The sequence below is a fragment of the Trichosurus vulpecula genome, chromosome 3 (assembly GCF_011100635.1).
Source record: "Trichosurus vulpecula isolate mTriVul1 chromosome 3, mTriVul1.pri, whole genome shotgun sequence".
In the NCBI taxonomy this organism is placed as follows: domain Eukaryota; kingdom Metazoa; phylum Chordata; class Mammalia; order Diprotodontia; family Phalangeridae; genus Trichosurus; species Trichosurus vulpecula.
In genome coordinates, this window is record NC_050575.1 from 13,131,504 (window position 1) to 13,156,677 (window position 25,174).

Genomic DNA, 25,174 nt, shown 5'->3' on the forward strand with positions numbered 1-25,174 from the left:
CAAAGGAGCTGTCTTTTTCAGCCATTCATTTTCTTGATGACTTTTATGTTTTTCCTTAAAAGTTTCATTGATGTCTTTTTTTTTTATACCACAGAAAATACCTGGGGTTCTTTCATCAATAGAAATCTCCCCTGTCACAAAGGAAAACAATTAAGCAAAACCAACTAATGCAGTCACTGCAGTCACCGCTGGTGACTCACTGCAGGCTACTGACACCCAGAGTGGAGCTTTCATTGACCTCTGGGTCACCTGTAGTTTCCAGGCTTTGCCTTTTCCTGTGTTGCATGTGGTACCTACCAGTGCCACCAGAGAAGATTACTGGTCTTAGCAAGGTGATTTTTTTTTTTTTTTTAGTGTGTGAGGGTGTGGGGGGGAGGGGGAGGGGAGGGAGAGGAGGGGGAGGGGGAGGTAGAGTTATCAGTTTGGAATCTTTGAAAGGGCTGTGCCTAGCTCACTCTCCTGAGTCTAGCCCAGCTGTGATGTCTGTATGAGATTATAGATGAATGAATGGATGGAGTGGACCATCCATCCGACTACATACCTTAATCTGGACTACATGCATTCTTTAGCCACTTGGTGTTTACTCTTTATTTTTTTTGGCCAATTTTGAGTGTTAATGTTGCTCGGAAGGCCACTTAATGTTTTAGGATTTGATGCAACAGGCACAATGCTATTTGCAAATATAAGTATTTAGAAGACCTTACTATCTATAGGGAATCCCTCTTCTGTGTGCACTGTCTGCATGACCTAATAGCTGACATTTATATAGTGTTTTTAAGGTTTATGAAGCACTTTTCAAAGATTATCTCATTTTATCTTCATGACAACCCTAGGAAGCAGATGCCGTTATTATCCCCATTTTACAGATAAGGAAACTGAGGTAGAGAGTAAGTGACTTGTCCAGAGTCACACAGTGTTTGAGGCTGAATTTGAACCCAGATCTTCCTGAATTCAAGTTCAGCAACCTATCCATGGTGCCACCTAGTTAACTCTTGTCGCATTCTGTGATAGTAGTGAACACCTTTATTTTTCTTCATTTGATATTAATAATTAGGGATGGTTGAACAAAATTACCTCTGTGGTTGCATCTATCAAGGAATCTCGTTAAAATCTCTAGCATCCCTTCTCCTCTCCTTCGCAGAGAGTCATCCTGTATAACAAATGGTATTTTTTAAAGAGGAAAAAAAAAATCAACACAACTGATAGATAAATTGAAAAAGTCCAAAAATATGCACTGTGTAACGTCTGTGGACCTCCCACCTCCAAGAAGGGGTGGGTTGGGGGTGTCCTTTTGTATCTTTCTTCCTTTGAGTCATGCTTTTCTTAAGGAATCTTAAATAATAATAACATATACTTGGAAGACTCCTTTTTGGAAGAGGGCCTTTAAAGTTGCTTTACATTCTACTGAGTCAAATCCTTTTTTTCTAATCAACACACACAGCTGGGATCTGGTATTTGTTATAACTTTCACTTAATTTATGATCGTGAAGATGTTTTCTATAGAAAACAGTTTATGAAAGCTTGACCGATCTCATCTCTGTGTCTGTCTCTGTCTCTCACACACACAAACACACATGTTTTTCTCTCCCAAATACCTTTGATATATGTATGGAATAGTTTCGTATTTTATAAAGAGAAAATAGACATAGTGGCTAGTAGTTTTTTAATTTAATTTTTTTGTTATTCTAAACATGACAAACACCAACAAACATAAGCATTTCCACATTAAAAAAACAGAAAAAGAGAATTGTATATGAGATCAGAAATCTCTACTATGTTTAGCCTGCTTCCTTTTTAAGAGTCTCTAATAAATTCAACACATTACTTACACAGCTGTCCTGCTTGCGTGTCTCCCTTTGAACCTTCTTCTGTTCTCTCCTATGCATTCTTTTAAATGTCTCCTTCACACTATTTTCTTTCCTTTCCTTTTTTGGTGTCACTATCAATATCTCTCCTGTCTTCCTCCTCCTCACTTTTTTCTTTTAATTCCCCTTTTACACTCCAGCATCCAAAGATGAAATTTCCTGTTACTGTTTCTTTCCTGACCTTACTCTCCCTCTTAAACTCCTTTCTCCTCTCTCCCAGTCTATTTCCCTTTTGGGTTTAATGTATTTCTACACTGAACTCTCTCTCTCCCCCCCCCCCCTTTCCTCCCCCCCCAACCTTTCTTCATACAGTTGAGGTAAAAGTGAGGTTCAAGTGATGTCCATTCCCCCTCTACCTCTTCCTCTATGTTTATATTATCTTTCTAACACACTCCAGTTATGAGAAATAAGTTCCATTTCTTTCTTCTTAATCATTCCCTGGTATATTCTTTTCCCCTACCTTTTATTTCATCTTTTAAGACCATCATAAGAGAACAACCCCAGCCTAGGCCCTCTGTCATGTTTAACACCCCCCACAACTCTTAAATACATGAGGGTTCTGAAAGTACACTTCTCTTCTTCCTCTGTTAGAATATAAATACTTAATCATCATTTAGTCCAGGGATGCTTAACCTTTTGAAAAAAAGTGTTATATGCCTCTTTGGTAGTCTAGTGAAGCCTATGGACTCCTCAGAGTAATGTTTTTGAATGCATAAAATAAAATATATAGGATTACAAAGAAAATCAATTATATAGAAATACTGTTATCAAAATATTAAAAAAAAGGAGTTCTTTCCAGGTTAAGAATCCCTGAATTTTAGCACCTTCAAAAATGTTTAATTTTTTAAGTGCATGGAGTGTGTATGGAGTGGCCACTCCACTGTAGTGTCTCATATTTTTCATATGGGCGTATGAACACCTGCTTACTCTCTGAGCTGGCTCTATTACTAAATAACCTTTACACTAGCAGTCTGGGTTCCCAGAGAAGGTCCACCACCATGCAATTAAAATTAAATTCTGAAGGATAAATATATTGTGAAGGAATGCACAAAGCATCACTTACCATTTTAGCCCCCATCAATGTGTTTCCATTTATAAAAACCAGATACTCACAGTTAAGACAGTTTTAGGTCTTTAACATAAACCCCTTAATTAGCCATAAGGCAAAAAAAAGTGTTATGACAGGTTTTCATATGTCATAGCAAACATTTGAATAATATAATACATCACAATCCGCAGAGAAACCTGGGTCACACATTAATTCACTCAATATCTGTGGGAGAGGATGGTCACACACAGAAATCAAGCAGGGAAGCACATGAGGGAGGAAAACCAATGTGCTCTGAGTGGCTTAACTCTGGGCTGCAGGATTTGATATCATTGTTCAGTTCAGGTAGATCTGTACAACATGAAGCTGTTTCTCAGCTAACTACTTGTCTGTTTATGCTCGCTTCTCCAGGGGGATAAATCCTTTTTAGCCTTCCTTCCTTCCTTCCTTCTCTAAAATTCTTCTTTTGTTTGGTTGTCATTTCATTTTTTTCTCTTTCTTCATTTCTTCCTTGTGGCTAAACCATTTTTCCCCCTCTGAGGCTCTGCTTGTATTTGTTTTGTAGCTACTCTCTTTTTCTGGGCTTCCCTCTTGTGCTTCTTCTCTGATCCTCCCTATTTTTTCATAGCGTCTGTTGTGTTCTGGTTAGTGATATCAGTTTGTAATTTGGTATTTTGTGCAAAGGCCAAGCTCTTCCTCTTCCCATAATCTTGAATGGATTTATCAGGTTCTGTTTGGACCCAACCTCAATTTCCTGGGTGTTAGCTTCTGGTTTCCACCTTCTCTAGTATATCTGTGCTCATATCTGGGTAGGTTTTTGGCTCCTCAGGATGCTCTAGGGTCATAGTGCCCTGGTTTTCAGGGCCCTCTGGAGCCTTTTAGGTCAGATTACTGTGGACTTTTTGGCCTCCTTGCATCAATGACATCGTCAGATTGCTCTGTATTCTAGGCTCTTTGTTTTTTCTCAGATCTCTGTCTCTTTCTGACCCTGTTGGAGCTTATCCAAGTGAACACTCTTGGTTCCCTGAATTAGAACAGAGCACCAGGGCTTCATTGGACTTCTTTAGAGTCTCTATTAATCAGAGTACTCACAGGCATCTGACTTTTTTTAACCTGTGTTTATTCTGATTTCCCTAGCAGAGAGGTCTTGAAATTTCATCTCTGGCTATCTTTTTATGCAGTCTTGGTTTAGATGAAGGAGCTTATTTTTTCTCTTTGAATATCTTGATTATGATTTCATTTCATGCTCTTTTTAGGCCTTTTCTGGATTATGTGTGTGAGCACTGGGCTCCTCTATGAACTTTCACACCACCATTTTCACTGGAAATCAGGGAACAGTTGCTGATGACTTCTCCATAGCCTTTTTGTTTTTCAGTAATAATAACATTGAGATATTTTCCATTCTTTTGGCAGCTTTGCCTTTCTTGACATTTGAGTGCCTTGAAAACTTTTTTTAGCCACCATCATGGATTTCTTCTTTGTGTATTTAGCTTTGGCTGTTCTTCCCTGTTACATTTTCCCAAGTGCTATTCCTGCTTCCTCATATAACACATCAGGTAATGAGGTGTTAGAGGGCAAATGTGGTGTTTGCACTGTCATGAGTGAAAAAATAAATCACTTTAGAAGGGCTTCAAATCTTTTGTATTTTTTGTCTGTTATCTACCTGATTTCATCTGTAAATGCTCTTGGTTTCCTCTGGCCCAATTTGGTCTCATGCCAAGTTTTCTACAAGCTCGTTTTCACCTTCACTGTTTTCTATCCTTTTGTGAGATGATACTGTGACATTTTATGCATTAAAACAGCAGGTTGAGATGGTGAGGGAGATCAGAAACCATGCCACACAATGAGTGATGAAGGAACTGGGGATAACTAGCTTTATTTAAGGCTTTTCTTTTTACATGTATTTAATATCATTTATTAAATTTAATATTGAGCATGTAAAGCATCTTCCTGTCTTAAAGTATTTCAGTACCTTAAAAATCTGATTTATTGCATGTAGATTTATTCCACGTACTTTTACTTTGTGGATTCCCCTCCTTTTCCATCCCCCAGTCTCTTTCTTTCCCTTCCTCTCTGCACCTTAGCAGATGTGCTGTTCCTGATTGAAAATATTGCCTGATGGCCAAACTTCTGGTGATGAGCCTGTCTGCATTTAGATAGACCGGTCTCTGTATGGCAGATGCAGTTTATAACCAATCCTTACTTGAAGCCTGTCAACTCTCACTACTTTGCTAAAGCCTTTGAACCCAGGTTCACCTCCATACTATGATGAGCCACCAGCAGGGATGTTAGTAGAGGTTTTTGCCCTTTTTTGATATTATAAAACAGCAAATTAATGAACAAGACATCTGTACAGGGATAAAAGGTGACACCCTGTGGCCATAATTAAGGGGATGATTTGAGTAAAGGGGCATTTTTTTATCTTAATTATCTGAGTTATTGTCACTAGGTCATCTCTTGGGTAATCAGAATTTTATTACTACTGGTTTTCAGCCAGATTTCTGAATCTGATAGTGCTAATTTTCATCATTAACATAATGTCTCAGTTTTTTAATACAGATTTTTATAGTTTTAGAAAGCTTTCTCCACAACTACTAGGTAAGGTAGGTGTGTAACAACAATGCTGCTAGCAGCTGCTGTAGGGGTGTAAGACCCAACAAGACCAGCAACAAGAGCTGCCAGCACAGGTTCTTTGATCTGCTTTTCTAAGGAAAGCATCCTTAAGGGGTTAACAATCTCACTTTAATCAAATATACATATACCTTTCATTTAGTTCAGGGGAAAGGCCAACACCCTGAACTTCAGAGCAAATACAAATAGAAATTACAAACAGAGACAATATAAACAGATCAACATTTCTGTCTAACCAAATCACAATATACATAGTTACCAGAGAAGCATCAACGTCTGGGTTTTCCAAAGTGGCGGGGCTCCAGTGGCCACCCAGAGTCACCACATCAACACTTCCAGTGAGTGAGAGCCCCAAACAAAATGCTAACTTTTGAGTTTATCTACTCCATTCAGGGTCATAGGGCATCACAACCATGTGACTCAAAACCTTCTGACACTTCTTTAGGCATTACAGCCTGTGTGAACTAGGCTTTCCCCTGAGGTAAGCAGGTCATCAAAGACTCCTGATTTAATCAATGGAACAAAGGCCAGACTCATCAGAGGCACTTGATTACCCAAGTGCTCCAAAAGGGAAAACAGTAAAAAAGTCCCACCGTAATTACCAAAACAAGGTGTTATACTATTATCTCTCTTTTACTGATGAGTAAACCGAGATTTTTAGGTTTAACTAACCTGCTTCCTGTTATCTAGTTTATTTCAGAGCCTAGACTTGTGCTTAGATCTTCTGACTCCATTATCATTAAAAACACTGTAGGTTGTGGTAAACACTCTGGAAAGATCCATGAGACACAGTTCCCCTGCATTCTGCAATTTACAGTCCCAAGCAGGCTGATGAGGCAGCATGGTAAATGGAAGAAAAGTGATTACATGTGGTTTCCAAAGAAATATTTTCCTTCGGTCACTAGCATTGGCAAATTACTCTGCACTTCAGTTCATCTATCAAATTTGGCCTGTAGCGTCCATCCTGCAAACCTCCCAGTGCTATTTAAATGTCGGGCATTATTATTATCATCATCATCACTATTACACATATTATAGCAGGTAGAACCACATGGACAAAGGGTGAGTAGACAGGAAATTTCAGAGCATATTCTGGTAGGGCTACAGTGTCCTTGAACTGTGTTTCCTGAATTGGTATTCTTACTTTTTTTTTAGTGATAACTAGATATATGGTAATTCTTCTATGAAGAAATTTTTTAGCTTGGGTGTGGTGAATGCTTGTAATCTCTGCTACTGGGGGAGACTGAGGCAGGTCGATTGATTGAACTTGGGAGTTCTGAGCTGGAGTAGGCTAAAGCTGATTAGGTGTATGCATTAGGTCTAGCTCATCTATGGTGAGCCCCCTGGAGTAGGTGACCACTGGGCTGCCCAAGGAGAGACCCAGGTCAAAAACAGCAGGTTAAAGCTTCATTTCTGTTCAGCAGTGGGATTGGCTCATGAGTAACTTATGTACTTCCAGCCAGGGTGAGATAGAGAGACTGAGTTTCCAAAAAATGAAGGAGAATAATAACTCAAAGAAATATTTAATTATTGAGAGAGAGGTAGGTTGGAGACCAGCTTGGTAATTATACTGTAGTAGGGAATAGAAGTAGTTAACTGTTCCTAGAATGTTTTAGGAGAAGAAACCTGTGGAGGGATACTTTGAGAAATCGGAGCTTATGTTTTGATATGTTACCTTTTAATTGTTTGGGGGTAGCTTTAAAAAAAAGCTCTATGTTCCTGACTTGTATGTGAACTCTGATCAGCTGAACAAGGTAGTAGAAAGAGTGCTGGACTTGGTGTCAGAGGAGACATGGTTCAAATCCTAGTCTTGACCCTTATTAGCTGTGTAGCCCTGAGCAAGTCAGTTCTCTAGGAATAATACTTTCCTTTTACAGAGTGATTGTGAAGTTTTAAAGTGCCATGTAAACCTTAATACCATAGAGAAATTGGGGTTTTAATACTATTACTTTAAGAAGTTGTATAGTATAATTAGCAAATATGGTTCAGTATGCCATTCTTTTAAGTGGTTTTAAAAACTTTTAAAATTTTCCATAGATTTATTACACATTAATCTTTTATATCCATTTGATGTAATGCCTGATATATCTAGCTAATCCATTGACCTCTCCTTTTTGTCTATTAGCAGTTGATTTTTAAAAAGAAATTATTTATTTTTAGTTTTCGACATTCACTTCAATAGGTTTTAAATTTTCTCTTCCTCCTTTCCCTCCCTCCTCCGCCCTCCCCAAGACAGTGTGCAGTCTGTAAAAGTGTCTGGGTACCAATGTGGTTGTACTTCTACAAAATCCCTGAGGATCTTGTGTTAAGGAAGAAGCACATACATGGGTCCTTTAAAGAAGAGGAAAAAAAGTGAGATGCGGAAGAAGAGGCACAGTTCATTTCACTTTGCTTCCCTGCCACTGACATCTCTCCAAGTGGATAGGCTCTACATATACATTCATATTAAACATATTTTCACATTAGTCATATTGTATAGAAGAGTTAGAATAAATGGGAGGAACTGTGAGAAAGAAAAAACAAAACAGAAAAGAGAACAAATAGTATACTTCGATCTGTATTCAGACTCCATATTTCTTTCCCTGGGTGTGGATGGAATTTTCTGTTGAGTCTTTTGGAGTTGTTTTAGGTCCTTGCATTGCTCAGTCATCTCACAATGTGGCTGTTACTGTGTACAGTGTTCTTCTGGTTCTGCTCACTTCGTTCTGCATCAGTTCATATAAATCTTTCCAGGTTTTTCTGAAATCTGCCTGCTCATCATTCCTTATGGAACAGTATTATTCCATTACATTCTTATACCACAACTTGTTTAGCCGTTCTCCAGTTGATGGGCATCCCTTCAATTTCCAATTGTTAGCCACCACAAAAAGAGCTGCTATAAATATTTTCGTACCAGTAGATCCTTTTCCCTTTTTTTGGATGTCTTTGGGATACAGACTTAGCAGTGATATTGTTGGATTAAAGTTTCAAATTGCTCTCCAGAATGGTTGGATCAATTCACAACACCAACAATACATTAATGTCCCAATTTTCCCACATCCTTTCCAATGTTCAACATTTCCTTTTTTCCTCATGTTAGCCAATCTGATAGGTGTGAGGTGGTACCTCAGAGTTGTTTTGATTTGCATTTTTCTAATCAATGGTGATGTAGAGCATTTTTTTTTCATATGACTATAGATAGCTTTAATTTCTTCATCTGAAAACTGCCTGTTCATATCCTTTGACCATTTATCAATTAGGGAATGGCTTGTATTCCTAGATATTTGGCTCCCTGCTGTGATATTATGTTTTAAGTTCTTTGCTGTTATAATGAAGTGGACTTACTGGTTTTGGGATATAATTGCTGCTATGTTGAATTGGAGTTTTTGGTTTGGGGATTTGATCCTCTGGTATCTGAATAAGTGTTTTACTTCTTCTGTCTTCTATATGGAGAGTCTCTTATATTCTGCTATACAGAACTATACAGTCACCATCGACATTGTGACACTTGCCTTACTGATACAAGGTCCCCCACTAGTATAGTTTTATTATCTATTTCCTCCTGTAACTCATTCAACTTCACCTTCAAAAATTTAGATGCTATATCATTTGGTGCATTTCTGTTTAGTATTGATATGACTTCATTGTCTATGGTATCTTTCAGCAAGATGTAGTTTCATTCTTTATCTTTTTAAATTAGATCTATTTTTGCTTTTGCTTTGTCTGAAATCATTACTGCTACCCCTGCTTTCTTTGCTTCACCTAAAGCATAATCAATTCTGCTCCAGCCCTTTACCTTTACTCTGTGTGCAGCTCTCTGCTTCAAATGTGTTTCTTGTAAACAACATGTAGGATTCTGGGTTTTTTTTTTTAATTTATTTTTTATTTTTAGTTTACAACACTCAGTTCCACAAGTTTTTGAGTTCCAAATTTTCTCCCTGTCGCTCTCCTCCCCTCTTACCCCCAAGATGGCATGTAATCCAATGTAGTTTCTACATGTACCTTCACATTAAACTTATTTACACAATATTCAAGTTGTAAAGAAGAATTATAACCAAGGGAATGAATCATGAAAAAGAAGAAACAAAACCAAAAAAGAAGAAAAAAAGAAAAAAAAAGAGAGAGGAAATAGTTTGCCTCAATCAGCATTCAGACTCCATAATTCTTTCTCTGGATGTGGATAGCTTTTTCCATCATGAGTCTTTTGGAGCTGTCTTTGAACCTTGTATTGCTGAGAAGAGCCAATTCTATCAAAGTTAGTCATCAGAGATATCATTTGTCTGTAATTGTGTGTAATTGAGTGAGGGTTCTGCTCCCCTCACTCAGCATTAGGTCATGTAGGTCTTTCCAGGTTATTACGAAGTTCATCTGCTCCCCATTTCTTATAGCACAATAGTATTCCATTGTATTCATATACCATAGCTTGTTTAGCCACTCCCAATTGATGAGCATCCCCTTGATTTCCAATTCTTTGCCACAACAAAAAGAGCTTTTATAAATATTTTTGTACATACAGGTCCCTTTCCCACTTGTATGGTCTCTTTGGGATACAGCCCTAGAAGTGATATTGCTTGGGTCAAAGGGTATGTACATCTTTATAGCCCTTTGGGCATAGTTCCAAGTTGCTCTCCAGAATGGCTGAATCACTCCACCAACAATGTAACAGTGTTCCAATTTTCCCACTTCCTCTCCAGCATTTATCATTTTCCTGTTTTGTCATGTTGGCCAATCTGATAGGATAGATGTGGTAACTAAGAATTGTTTTGATTTGCATTTCTCTAATCAATAGGGATTTAGAGTATCTTTTTCATATGCCTATAGACATCTTAATTTCTTCCTCTGAAAACTGCCTGTTGATATACTTTGACCATTTCTCAATTGGGGAATGACTTGTATTCCTACAATTTTGACTCAGTTCCTTGTCTATTTTAGAGATGAGGCCTTTATCAGAGACACTGGTTATAAAAATGCCTTCCCAATTATCTGCTTCCCTCCTAATCTTAGTTGCATTGACTTTTTTTATAGAAAAACTTTTCAATTTGTTACAATCAAAATTATCCGTTTTGCGTTTCATAGTGTTCCTATCTCTTGTTTGGTCACAAATTCTTCCCTTCTCCATAAATCTGACAGGTAAACTATTCCTTGCTCTCCCAAATTGCTTATAATATCAGCTTTTGTACCTAAATCGTGAACCCATTTTGACTTTATTTTGGTATATGGTGTAAGATATTGCTCCGTACCCAGTTTCTGCCATACTATTTTCCAATTTTCCAAGGAGTTTTTGGGAAGTAGTGAATTCTTTTTTTTTTTTGGAGGGGAGAAGGCAGGGCAATTGGGGTTAAGTGACTTGCCCAAGGTCACACAGCTAGTAAATGTGTCAAGTGTCTGAGGTCGGATTTGAACTCAGGTCCTCCTGACTCCAGGGCCAATGCTCTACTCACTGTGCCACCTAGCTGCCCCTGAAGTAGTGAATTCTTAACCCAGAGACTGGACTCTTTGGGTTTATCAAAGAGTACTACTGCATCTTGTGTACCTAACATATTCAACTGATCCACTACTCTATTTCTTAGCCAGTACCAATTAGTTTTGATGACTGCTGCTTTATAATACAGTTTAATATCTGCTATGGCTAGGTCACCTTCCTTAGCATTTTTTTTCCATTAATTCTCTTGATATTCTGGACTTTTTGTTCTTCCAGATGAATTTTGTTATTATTTTATCCAGCTCTGTAAAATAATTTTTTTGGTAGTTTGATTGGTATGGCACTAAATAAGTAAATTAATTTAGATAAAATTATCATTTTTATTGTATTAGCTCAGCCTAACCATGAGCAACTGATCTTTTTCCATTTATTGAGGTCTGACTTTATTTGTGTGAAAAGTGTTTTGTAATTGTGTTCATATAGATTCTGGGTTTGTTTTGGCAGGTAGACTCCCAAATATTTAATTCCATTTAAATGGAATTTCTCTCTTTATCTCTTGCTGTTGCACTTTGTTGGTAATATAAAGGAATGCCAAGGATTTATGTGGGTTTATTTTATATCCCGCAACTTTGCTAAAGTTATTTATTATTTTAAGTAGTTTTTTACTTGAAACTCTAAGATTCTCTAAGTAAATCATAATATCATCTGCAAAGAATAATAACTTAGTTTCTTCTTTGTCTATTCTAATTCCTTCAATTTCTTTTTCTTCCCTTATTGCTAAAGCTAATATTTCTAATACCAAATTGAATAATAGGAGTGATAATGGAAATTGTTGTTTTATCCCCGATCTTATTGGAAGTGCACGTAGCTTATCCTCATCACATATAATGCTTGCTGATGTTTTAGGTAGATGCTACTTATGATTTTAAGGAAGACACCATTTATTCCTATGCTTTCTAGTGTTTTTAATAGGAAGGGGTGTTGTATTTTGTCAAAGCTTTTTCTGCATCTATTGAGATAATCATATGGTTTCTGTTAGTTTTGTTGTTGATATGATCAATTATGCTTATAGTTTTCCTAATATTGAACCAGTCTTGCATTTCTGGAATGAATCCTACCTGGTCATATTATATTATCCTTGTACTAAGTTGCTGTAATCTTTTTGCTAATGTTTTATATAAAATTTTTGCATAAATATTCAGTAGGGAAATTGGTCTATAATTTCTTTTCTCTGTTTTGATTCTTCCTGGTTTCGGCATTAGTACCATATTTGTGTCATAAAATGAATTTGGTAGGACTCTTTCTTCATCTATTTTCCCAAATAGTCTATAAAGTATGGGAATTAATTGATCTTTAAATGTTTGATAGAATTCACATGTAAAACCATCTGGCCCTGGAGATTTTTTCCTAGGGAGTTCATTGATGGCTTGCTCAATTTCTTTTTCTGAGATGGGGTTATTTAGGTATTTTACTTCCTCTTCTGTTAACCTGAGCAATTTATATTTTTGTAAATATTCATCCATTTCTCTCAGGTTGTCACATTTATGGGCATACAATTGGGCAAAATAATTCCTAATTATTGTTTTAATTTCCTCTTCATTGGAGGTGAATTCACCCTTTTTATTTTTGATACTGGTAATTTGGCTTTCTTCTTCTTTTTTTTTTTAATCAAATTGACCAAAGGTTTATCGATTTTATTGTTTTTTTTTCGTAAAACCAACTCTTAGTTTTATTTATTGGTTCAATAGTTTTCTCAATTTTAATTTCATTAATCTCTCCTTTGGTTTTCGGTATTTCCGATTTGGTATTTAATTGGAGATTTCAATTTGTTCTTTTTCTAGTTTTTTTCAGTTGCATGCCCAATTCATTGATCTCCTTTTTCTCTGTTTTATTCATGTAAGCATTTGGAGATGTAAAACTTCCCCTAAGAACTGCTTTTGCTGAATCCCATAAGTTTTGGTATGTTGTCTCATTATTGTCATTCTCTTGAATGAAGTTATTGATTGTTTCAATGATTTGTTCTTTTACCCACTCATTCTTTAGGATTATATTATTTAGTTTCCAATTAATTCTCAGGCTATCTTTCCATGGTCCTTTATTACAAATAATTTTTATTGCATCACTGTCTGAAAAGGATGCATTGACTATTTCTGCCTTTCTGCACTGGACTGTGAGGTTTTTATGCCCCCATTACATGGTCAGTTTTTGTGTATGTGCCATGTATTGCTGAGAAAAAACTATATTCCTTTTTATCCCCATTCAGTTTTCTCCAGAGGTCTATCATATCTACCTTTTCTAAAATTTTATTCACCTCCTTCACTTCTTGTTTATTTTGAGGTTAGATTTATTAAGTTCAGAGAGGGGGAGTTTAAGGTCTCCCACTAGTATAGTTGTCTCTTCTTCCTGTAACTCCCTTAACTTCTCCTCTAAGAATTTGGATGCTATACCGCTTGGCACACATGTTTTAAGTAATGATATTACTTCATTGTCTCTGGTGCCTTTTAGCAGGATATAGTTTCCTTCCTTACCTCTTTTAATTAGATCTATCTTTGCTTTTGCTTTATCTGAAATTAGGATTACTACCCCTGTCTTTTTTACTTCAGCTGAAACATATTCTACTCCAGCCTTTTACCTTTACCTTGTGTGTATCCCCCTGTTTCAAATGTGTTTCTTGTAAACAACATATTGTAGGATTTTGGTTTTTAATCCATTCTGCTATCTGCCTCTGTTTTATGGGAGAGTTCATCCCATTTGCAGTCACAGTTATGATTATTGTCTGTGTCTTTTTTTCCATCCCATTTCCCACCCCCCATTTATGTTTTTATTTCTCCCTTCTCCCTTTCACTTCTCAAAAGTTTTGTTTTTGACCACTGCCTCCTTCCATATTTCCTCCCTTTCAGCAACCCCCTTTCTCTTACCCTTTTCCTTTACTCCTTCTTCCCTCCCTTCAAACCACGCCCCTTTTCTTTCCCCTTTCTGCTCCTACTGCCTGTATGTCAAGTTTGATTTCTGTACTTAACAGAGTATGTTATTCCCTGCTTGAACCAAATCTGATGAGAGCAAAGCTCAAACACTACTCTTCTCCCTCCCTTCTTTTTCTCTAATATAATATGTTTTTGTACCTCTTCATGTGATGTACTTTACCCTTTTCTGTCTCCTTCTTAACCTCTTCTCCTATTACAATTCCTTTTCATCCTTTAGTTAAGTTTTTTTTTATCATCATATCAGTTAATTTATACGCACACTTTCTGTCTATGTGTATCCCTTTTATATGTTGTAATAAATATACCATTCTCAAAATTAGCCAATATCATCTTTCCACAGAGGGTTATAAACAGTTTGCCCTTGTTGAATAAAAAGGTTTTTTTCATCATTTTTTATATTTTCCCCCCTGTTTACCTTTTTATGCCTCTCCTCAGTCTTGTATTCAAAGATCAAATTTTTCATTGAACTCTGGCCTTTTCATCAGGAAGGTCTGAAATTCTCTAATTTCATTGAATGTCCATCTCCTTGCCTGAAGGATTATGCTCAGTTTTGCTGGATAGTTCATCCTTGGTTGTAGTCCAAGGTCCTTTGCCTTTCAGAATATCATATTCCAATTCCTTTGATCTTTTAAAGTAGAAGCTGCAAGGTCCTGTGTGACCCTGACTGTAGTTCCAAGATATTTGAATTGTTTCTTCCTGGCTGCTTGCAGTATTTTCTCCTTCACCTGATAATTCTGGAATTTGGCTACAATGTTCCTTGTAGTTTTCAATTTGGGATCTCTTTCGGGGTGATGGATGGATTCTTTCGATGACTATTTTATCCTCTAGTTCTAGGACCTCAGGGCAGTTCTCCTTGATGATTTCTTGGAAGATACTGTCCAGGTTGTTTTCTTTTGGTCATGGCTTTCTGGAAGACCAATAATTCTTAGATTATCTCTCCTGGATCTATTTTCCAAGTCAGTTGTTTCTCCAATGAGATATTTTATGTTTTCTTCTATTTTTTCATTCTTTAGATTTTATTTGACTGATTCTTGGTGCCTCATAGAGTCATTAGCTTTTACTTGCCCAATTCTAATTTTTTAATGAATTATTTTCTTCAGATAGCTTCTGCATCTCTCTTTCCATTTGGCCAATTTTACTTTTCAAAGATTCATTTTCTCCTTTTAGATTTGGTAGTTTTTCTTTTACCTCTCTAATTTGGCTTTTAAAATCCTCTTTGAGCTCTTCTAGGAAGGCTTTTTGGGCTTGTGACCAGATCATATTTCCTTTTGAGGTTTCAGATGTGGGTATAGTGTCAATGCTGTCCTCTTCTAAGTTCATATTTCGATCTTTTCTGTCCCCACAATACTATTCAATGATTTTTTTTTTTTTTACTTTTCTAGCTTGCTTCTTCATGGGAATTGACTTTTTCCTGGCTTTTTAAGTGGACCTCTGCTTCTGGGCCCCAGGGGGCTTGGTCTCAAACTTCTTGTGTTGGGAGCTAGGGGCCTGGTTACTGGCTTTGTGTAATGTGGCCTCTGGTATTGTCAGCTAGAAGCTATATTCTGCTGCAGCTCATGTGATGCTGAGCTGAAGCTGGCTGGTGTGTGCTAAGGATTGAGTGCCAGTGAGGTCTTTCTGAGTTTCCCTGGGTGGGGGGGGGGGGGCGTCACAGCCTGAGGTGTGGGGGAGGGGTGGTCTGGCTGCTGGAAGTCACCTCTTCTCATAGGACTGTGCTACATAGCATGGGTGGTCTCAGCCGTAGGTCTGCACTGGTATCTGCCAATTCCCCTAGCTGTGCAAAGGCATGCCTGGGGTCCTGGTGATGGTGCTTGCCAGCTCCATCCCCCTGGATCTTAGGAACTCCTCCTAAGGTAGGGCTTGCTGGGATGCCTCCCTTCTTGCACCGGTCTCCTTCTGTCACCACAAGAAAGGCCATCTCCCCAGCCTCCTGAGCTAAAAGACTACTGAACCTCCACTTCTAGCTCTTCTATTTCAGGGTTTCTCCTAGGGCAGTATTTTTTGGGTTATTAAAGGGAGGGACTAGAGCTCTTCGAGTTTACTGAGTCATCATGGCTCCTGGAAGTTCAAGAAAGTGAGTTTCAAACCTTGATAGCTCCAGGAGTAGCTGCTGTTGCTGCAGGCTCTGCGCTTCTGTTTCACCTAGTTCTGACAGACTCCTGTCCTATGCCAAGAGGCCTGGGGATCACCACTGCAGCGGTGGGCTGGGCCTGCTCTTGTTCCCATATGGTGCTCCGGTCTGGTGTGGGGTGGTTCTGTGTGCCCAGTGCTCTCTCAGTTCGGTACAATAGATCTCTCTCTTTCTGGACTCTCCTGGCTTGGAAATCTGCCACATTCTGTCTCCTAGTGGATTCTACCTCTCTCAAAACTGTTCACTTCTCAAGAGGTGTCTGAAAGAATTTCAGAGAGCTCAGGCCATCTTGGCTCTGCCTCTAGGATTCTGGTTTTCAATCCATTCTGCTATCTGCTTCTGTTTTATGGTTGTTTTGATCACTACCTTCACTACCTTCCCTTTTGTCAGTCTCTCTCCCCCCTATTATTATCCCTGTCTAAGATAGATTTCTGTATCCAACTGAGTGCATATGTTCCTTCTTTGAGCCAATTTTGATGAGTAAAGTTTAAGCTTGGTTCCCCCCTTCCCCCGCATCTTCTCCTCCATTATACTAGCTCTTTCATGCCTCTTTTATGTGGGATAATTTATCTCATTCAATCTCTCCCTTCCAGTGCAATTTTCTTTCTCACCCCTCTTATTTTTTTTGGGGGGGTATCATCTCATCAAAGTCACTTTATAACCATTCCCTCTTTCTATATATACTCCTAATTGCTCTTATAGTAATAAAGTTCTTAAGAGTTATAAATATTATCTTGTCATATAGAAATATAAAGTTTAATAGTTTAACCTTCTTAAATTTTCTCTTTCTTGTTTCTTTCCTTACCTTTTTATGTTTCCCTTGAGTTTTGTATTTGGAGGTCAAATTTTTTATTCAGCTCTGGTCTTTTAACTAGGAATGCTTGAGAGTCCTGTATTTTGCTAAATATCCTTTTCCCCCCAAAGATTATATTCAGTTTTACTGGGTAGATGATTCTTGGTTGTGATCCCAACTCCTTTGCCTTCCATCATCATATTCCAAGTTTTCTGGTTCTTTAATGTGGAAACTGCCAAATCATTTGTAATGCTGACTGTAGCTCCACAGTATTTAAATTGTTTCTTTTTGGCTGCTTTGCAGTACTTTCTCCTTGATCTGTGAGTTCTGGAATTTGGCTATGATGTTCCTGAGAGTTTTCGTATTAAGATCTCTTTCAGGTGGTGATCAGTGGATTCTTTCCATTTCTATTTTGCCACCTGGTTCTAATATAGCAGAGCACTTTTCTTTGATAGTTTCTTGAAAGATGTTATCCAGGCCTTTTTTTTTTTTCCATTGTGGCTTTCAAGTAATCTAATAATTCTTGTAGTATTTCTCCTGGATGTATTTTCTAGGTCAGTTGTTTTTCCAATGAGAAGTTTTACATTTTCTTCTAAGTTTTTACTTTTTTGATTTTGTTTTATTATATCTTGATGTTTCACAGAGTCATTAGCTTCTACTTGCTCAGTTCTAATTTTTTTTTTTTAGATATTTGAAATACAACTTTATTATGATCTAAACGAAAAGGGAATGGGAATGACAGTAACAAACAAGATTCATCACTGAATATTGTGATGGGACTGCAGCAGTCATATTTGAAACTCAAGGGGACGTAAATGCAGTCCAAAACAGCTAAATACGCAGGTCTAAGATATGAATCATATATATTTTTTAACTGCTACGTTCACTCCAAAGCCCATTCATTTTCTTCAGCATCCCAAAGATTAAGCACATGTTCTGTTCAGCTATATAATAAAGTGGCAAACACGCTATACCACTGACATCACAGGACAGTTGCCTATAAAACTAGACCTCTGACGCTGGGCTCTAGCTTCATTCCCTTACAGGTCATCATCTTCATCAGGGAGCGCAGTTGTCTGAGCAATCTGTAAGTCCTGCTCATACTGTGCTGCCAGTGCTGGGTCCATGACAACCTCCAGAGGTGCAAGAGCAGACATGGCAACAAACTCCAAATTAAGGTCTCCAGTAAGTTTTCTAGCAAGCCAAAGGAAGGGCTTCTCAAAGTTGTAGTTACTTTTGGCTGAGATGTCATAGCACTGGAGATTCTTCTTCCTATGGAAGACAATTGATTTCGCCTTAACTTTTCTGTCCTTAATATCCACTTTGTTGCCACACAACACTATAGGGATATTTTCACATACTCGTACCAGATCTCTATGCCAGTTAGGTACATTCTTGTAAGTAACTCTTGATGTTACATCAAACTTTATAATGGCACACTGAGCTTCGATGTAATAACCATCTCTCAGACCACCAAATTTCTCTTGGCCAGCTGTATCCCATACGTTGAATTTAATAGGACCTCTGTTAGTGTGGAACACGAGAGGACGGACCTCAACACCCAGGGTGGCTACATACTTCTTCTCAAATTCACCAGTCAAGTGACGTTTTACAAATGTTGTTTTTCCAGTACCTCCATCTCCAACTAATACAAGTTTGAACTGCACCTGGGGTTCTCCTTGGGCGGCCATCACGATGGTTCTTCCAGAAGCGTCTCCATCTCCGCCTGACTGAACGATGGAAAGATGGTGGAAGCACAATTCAAATACCCGGAGATGCAGCTGCCGCTGCCGCACCGCGGAATAGGGCTCAGTTCTAATTTTTAAGGAATTATTTTCTTCAATGGGCTTTTGTCCTTTTTCCATTTGGCCAATTCTATTTTTTAGGGAGTTATTTTCCTCAGTAAATTTTTGTATATCTTTTCCCATGCTATTGACTTTTTTACATGATTCTCTTAAATTATTCTGATTTCCTTTCCAAATTTTTCTTCTACTTCTCTAATTTGCTTTTTAAAATCCTTTTAAAATTCTTTAAAGAATTCTTTCTGGGCCTGAGACCAAATTACATTTTTCTTTGAGGTTTCACATGTAGCCATTTTTACGCTATTGTCCTCTTCTAAATTTTTGCCTTCATTCTCTCTGTCACCACAGTAACTTTCTATAGTCAAGTTCTTTAAAAATTTTTTTTGCTTATTTTTCTGCCCCTTTTTTTTTTCAGTGACTTGGTGTTTTTGTGTGAGAGTTAGGCTCTGATCCTGCACTGTCCTAAGCTTTTTGTGCTTGGGTCAGGGTCTTACTGCTGGCTTTCACTAGGCTTCAAGGCTTAGCTGCTTGCTTTCATTAGAAAATTGGTTACCCTTCTGGCTTTTACTGGGGGTGGATTCTCCCTGTTGACCCTTCCAGGGTTTGGGTTTAGCTTCTGGCTTGCCCTAGCAGTGGGGCCTTTCTGCTGGATTGCTCTTGTAAGATGGTCTTTCTGGTGGCAGGCCCTGGAAGAATAATCTTGTTGCTGGTCTGCCCTAGGGGTAGGGCCTTTCTGCTGGGTTATGATGGAAACTGGGTCTTTCCACTGGCAGGCCCCAGGGGTGGGGTCTTGCTGTTGGCCAGCCCCAGGGCAGGGCTTCGCTACTAGTCAGGATTGGGGTCAAGGTAGAAGTATCTTCTTGTATCTCTTCTTGGGAGCCATGTTTATTCTTTGTAACTTTTTTTTTTGGCAGGGCAATTGGGGTTAAGTGACTTGCTCAAGGTCACATAGCTAATAAGTGTGTCAAGTGTCTGAGGCCAGATTTGAACGCAGGTCCTCCTGACTCCAGGGCCAGTGCTCTACTCACTGCTCCACCTAGTTGCCCCTATTCTTTGTAATTTTGCAACATTCATTTTTGATTGTTTTGTGGTGGTTCTTTTCATTTACATTTTTGTAGTCAGTTTAGTCTTCACTCTCTTTCTTTTACTCTGCATCAGATCATGTAAATTTTCCCATACCTCTCTGTATTCATGATGTTTGTTGTTTCTTACAGTCAGTATGTTATTCTTTTTTTAAAAAAAATTAGTTTATTTTTAGTTTTAGTTTACACCATTCAGTTCCTCAAGTTTTTGAGTTTTGAATTTTCTCCCCCTTCCTTTCCTCCCCTTTCCGCACCCAAAACGGCATGCAACTTCGATATAGGTTCTACATATACTTTCACACTAAACATATTTTCACAATAGTCAAGTTGTAAAGAAGAACTATAACCAATAGAATGAACCACAAGAAAGAAGGAACAAAACAGAAGCCAACAAACAAAATAAAGAGAGCAAATAGTTTGCTTCAATCTGCATATCTCCATAATTTTTTCTCTGGATGTGAATTGCTTTTTCCATCATGAATCTTTTGGAGTTGTCTTAGAACCTTGCATTGCTGAGAAGAGCCAAGTCTGTCAAAGTTAGTCATCAAAGATACCGTGTGTCTGTAATTATGTATAATGTTCTCCTGGTTCTGTTCCCCTCATTCAGCATCAGTTCATATGAGTCTTTCTAGGTTATTATGAAGACTGTCTGCTCCTCATTTCTTATAGCACAATAGTATTCCATTTCAGTATGTTATTCTTAAAGGGAAGACATTTTCCTCCTTAGCCTGTGATTTTACTGTTTTAGAATAGAACAGCATAGAAAATGTTATACGTGGAAGGATGCACAGGATCATAAATTTTGAACTGGAAGGGATCTTAAAGGTCGTTGAATCCCCTCATTTTACGAATGAAGAAACTGAGCTTAGAGGGTTAAGTGACTTGCTTAGAGTCACATAGCCAGTAAGAGTCCAATTCTATCCACTCCACCACCTGGTCAGAAACCAGAGTGGTAAAGTGATTTGTTCAGACATACACAATGAGCCATTGGCAGAGCTGGGGCTAGAACTCTGGTCCCCTGACTGCTAGTTCATCTTTACTTTCTGTTTTGCCTTAGGTATATGGCAGGTATGTAGGTATGATAGTATGCGTATTTGTTTTTAAAAGGAATTATGCGTGTCACTTGCTGCTTCTTCGCCATTCAGAAGGCACTAGTAAAGGAATATCATCAGTATTAAGTTAGACAAACTAGAGAAGGTGAAGAGCAAATGTTTTTTTTTTTTAAGTAGCATAAAACAATACTTTTTCCTTTATAAAAATTTCTTTGTGAGTTTACAAGGCAGTCACTTGGAACACTTAGAAGCTTTGCTTAACATGAAGAAGGGGAGCGTTGAAAACATAAATGCTTCCTCAGCAGGCTTGGGACTCAAATACTTTTTCCTTTAGGAAAGAGTCTTCTTTAAAAATGTAACCGTGAAAAGGTTGATTTTCTTGCTTCCCACTTCCCAGTGTAAAGAGAAGGAGTCAATTAGTCATCAGGGGTGGTTCCTCCAGGCATCAAGGATGGGGAAAAGAGGGTACTGGGTCAAAAGTGGTATTGACTGATGGTACTTTGGGACAAAAGTGTGTAACTATAACAATATTGTCTTAAGGAAGATCTGGGGAAACTACTCATCCCAGCTCTGCCCCTTCTGCCAAACTCCTGGAGCAAGGCATGTTGGGACTTTTGGCCAGTTTAGAACACCACTGTAAGAAGTGGACAGCAAGGATGGCTTTCAATATATGGAATTTCCCCTTTCCCCGTCCCTTCACCGTGATGGAAAGGGGTAACACTCTAATCATGTGGGACACAAGACTTGTGGTGACAATTTCAGTGGTCTTTGGTTGGAGAGATTGGATCTGGGGTAGACTTATTTCCTAACAGCTCCAGCCTAAGTCCAGGGCTAGTTGGATAGTTTATTTGTTCCACCTGGGGTAGCTGTTTACCCTCAGTCTGATGCCTTCTCCCTGCCATGATTACTGGCCTCACAACACTCCCTCACTTATTCCTGAGAGGGAGAAGACCAGACCAGCTGTTGCTCCCACTCAGCTTTTGCTCCCACCAGCTTTTAGAAGTCTATGGTTACTGTGGCATTTTCAGTTGAGAAATGCCCACACTTCCCTACCTAAATGACCTGATAGAGCAGATCCTTGGTGAAATTCTTCAGAGAGATTGATTCAATCTCAGGGAAGCCATCTTGGGAGTGAAGGAAAGGAATTTGGGAAGTTTTTCAGGTAAGGGACTTGCGGTGAAACTAATGGAGGCTTTGAAGTCATCATGGATGGAGTGTGGCTCACCACAGTCTTCCCAGTATTTAAGATCTCTTTCTGGGATACCTTAAAGTGGGTAACATGGTAACATTAATGTTTAACTCCTTAATGCTATTTCACTTGTCCACAGTTTTTCAAGAAGTGTGGGTATATGCATCATAAGCACATCACCATTGTCACTTACAGTGCTATATTGGGCCAAAGAACTAGTAAGTCCTTTAGGCCCTACTCTGCTTATTTCATAGTCAAGGGTCACCATCTTGTTTTGGCTCATCTCTGGTTCGGGTGGGAGGGTTTGGATGGGTAGGAGGGGGTAGAGGCCACTCTGGGATTCTGACAGGAGATCTACCTTAAATACCATAGCTGCTGATCTGGTCTTTTATGGAGGAGTGTGTGTCAGCTGAGACACTGTTGTTATTTTCTTACGGAGGGGCTTTTCAGTACTTTTTTTTTTTTTTCCTGATTCAGTGTCTTTCCTTTAGCTTCAAGGAGAGGATGGAGTTTCTGTTGACTATTCATGCTGAGGATTTCTCCTTTATTTAGGAATTTAGAATGTCCTGATCTAGATACCCTGCCTGGGACTTGTACCTGCTTTAGAAGATCTCTCTATTGTTGCTGCTGTCACTTTGTGAAATGCCAGTGCTTTCAATTGTTCTTCTTTGGGGGACCATAGCCCCCAGAGCCCCCATTTTAGAAATCAGGGTAGACATTACCAAGGAGGGTTAGAGAGAAGAGTGACCCGTAAGGACTTGCTTCACAAGTTTCACTTGTTTCTATAAACAGGGAAGTGTGGGGACTTATTTTTGGCCACATCTTGAGGTATACAGAATACCCTATACTGGTGGCTCCTACAGAGGCTAGAAGAGACTGGAGCTGAAAGTGGATTGAAAATGTTTTACTCAGATTGTACCTGAATTGTTCATATTTTTACTAAAAATGACCATGAAACCTTTTAAAAAGTGCAATAAAAATAGTTTGAATGCATGCCTCTTTCTGACCACTGGATGGCACCATTAGATCAAGAATGAAGGGTTTTAGACTCAGGTTTACATAGAATCTTAGAATTTAGAACTGGACAGGATTTTAGAGAATAGACATTCTTAACCTGGGGCCCATGAGCTGGCTTTTGTGGTATTTACATAACTGTGTTTTAATATAATTAGTTTTCTTTGTAATAATGTGTATTTTATGTATTTAAAAACATTATTCTGAGAAATAATCCTGTAGGCTTCATCTGACCACCAAAGGGTTCCATGTTTCAAAAAAGGTTAAAAGCCCCATATCTTCATTTATAGTTTAACCTCTTTATAGAGGCAGAGGAAGTGATTTGACTCTAGTTCACATGCCTAGAGTTAGTTCACCACTCTCAGTTTTTGATCACATTTTTCCTTTGAAAAATGCTTTTTCCCATGCTCAGACCCCCAAATGGATCTTTGATCTCATTGTTCAGTGATCCCGATTGAAACCCTGTTATGCCTCTCCATCTTTTGCAACTCTTTTTGATGTGTTCCGTAAGTTTGCATCAGGGGGTTTTACCCAACGTGTTGGAAGCCTATTTTTTCCCCCTGAAATTGGGGAGCTATCTACTCATTATACCTTACCACGTAACTAGCCCACTTTCTTCCTATCAAATATTTCCATGATAACAATTTTTACTCATGTTCTTTGAAATTCTTAATTGGTTGTATGTTGCATCCTGTTCATACTCACCTGTAAGCCTCTCCTTTGCTATCTGTGTTTTAATTCTTTGGAGATTTTCATATATTCCATATCTTCTCCATAGCAGCACTGGTAGAGTGTTGGTATTAAAAAGATAAGCTTCTCCTTTCATGGGAAGCTTGAGGTCATTAAAGGAGATTTGCAATTTCCTGAAGGCACTTTGTCCTGCTCTTTTCCTCCTGTTCAACTCAGGGCCAAATTATTAATGATCCGTATTGTCTGTCCCAATTATATATCTTGACTCACAATCTCTCTATGCTTTTCATTGAAATTCATATCATAATCTGGGCAATTGACGTTCTTCATCCACTTGGTCTTTCTTATGTGGTTGGTTGGAACAAACTTTTTTAATGTTTACTGAGTCTCTGCAACGTTGCAGGGTTTGATACCATCGGCACAATCTCTTCTTCAAACGTGAGCATTGGGAAGGCCTCATCATCCATGGAGAAATCATTTTCTCCTTGGACTGAGTTTTGGATCTCCTCCATCACAGTAGTGAACACCACAGTGATGAGCATATATCTTCCTGTTTTGTTCTTTTCATGATTTTTATGATTATAGAGTTGATGAAAAGGATTATTTCTGTTGTGTCTTTCAAGACCTTTTGAATGAATTTGATGTATGCATGGGAGATACCTTTAAGTAAGTGTTTTGCTCTACTGAATCTAATGCTTTTTAATTGCTGACAGACAATAAGCATGATAGGATCTTATATTTTCTACATCTTTTAATAAATTTAAAGATGGTAAAGATGTAGTTCAGTGTTGAATGATTTTCATGAGTCTGCTCATTCCTTACTATTAAGGATGTCTTTTATTTGTGTGTAGATGATGCACATAAAATTTTTGGGTAGTTGGAGCCATTAGTAGGTGGGTAGTTGTAGATATTTTCTTGTCGCCTTTTTTGGGGCATGAATAATATGAGTTTTTTCCATGACTTTGGTATCTTCTCTTCCTTTAGATATCTTGCATATCAATCCACTGTGCCACCTAGCTGCCCCCATTACCATTTCTACTTTTTCAATAAGTACAATTGGGATTGTGATGTTAGGGTCCAAGAGTAGTATTTTCTCTCTTAAGGGGAGAAAAAAATCCCTCAGCCCATCTTATTTATAAAAAATCAAACATATACGCCAGTCTCTCTGTTTCCTCAAAAATGAATCATTAGACTGAATCCTTTAGTATTATATAAAGACATACTTTGGTCATGTCTTATTTCTTTGGCCTCAGTTTACAGCCCCTGTACAAAACATCACCTCGTGACTAACCTGGAGATGAGTGCCTGATCACAACTTGGTTTGTTGCCAGTCTGTCCTCAAGGCCTTTCTGGCTTGTGCTTCACTGGTGATAGCCTTAATACAGGCTCACTTTCATATTACTGTTGTTAACATATAATTGCACATGGATAGACTGAAAAATCTTTAGCCTTATATTTTATGGCATTTGTCATATTCCATTTTATGTTATAA

The 25,174-nt window shown here is 38.2% G+C and overlaps 2 protein-coding genes across 3 annotated transcripts in view; one reads left to right on the plus strand and one right to left on the minus strand.

Annotated features, from left to right (window-relative positions):
- The window catches only part of WDR25 (WD repeat domain 25), a 291,474-nt gene that overhangs the window by 23,120 nt on the left and 243,180 nt on the right, over positions 1 to 25,174 (plus strand). The window lies entirely within an intron of this gene.
- Positions 17,766 to 18,544, minus strand: LOC118844350 (GTP-binding nuclear protein Ran-like). The gene has a single exon (XM_036752220.1). It carries the CDS (start codon positions 18,542 to 18,544, stop codon positions 17,894 to 17,896), a length of 651 nt encoding a protein of 216 aa, XP_036608115.1. The 3' UTR covers positions 17,766 to 17,893.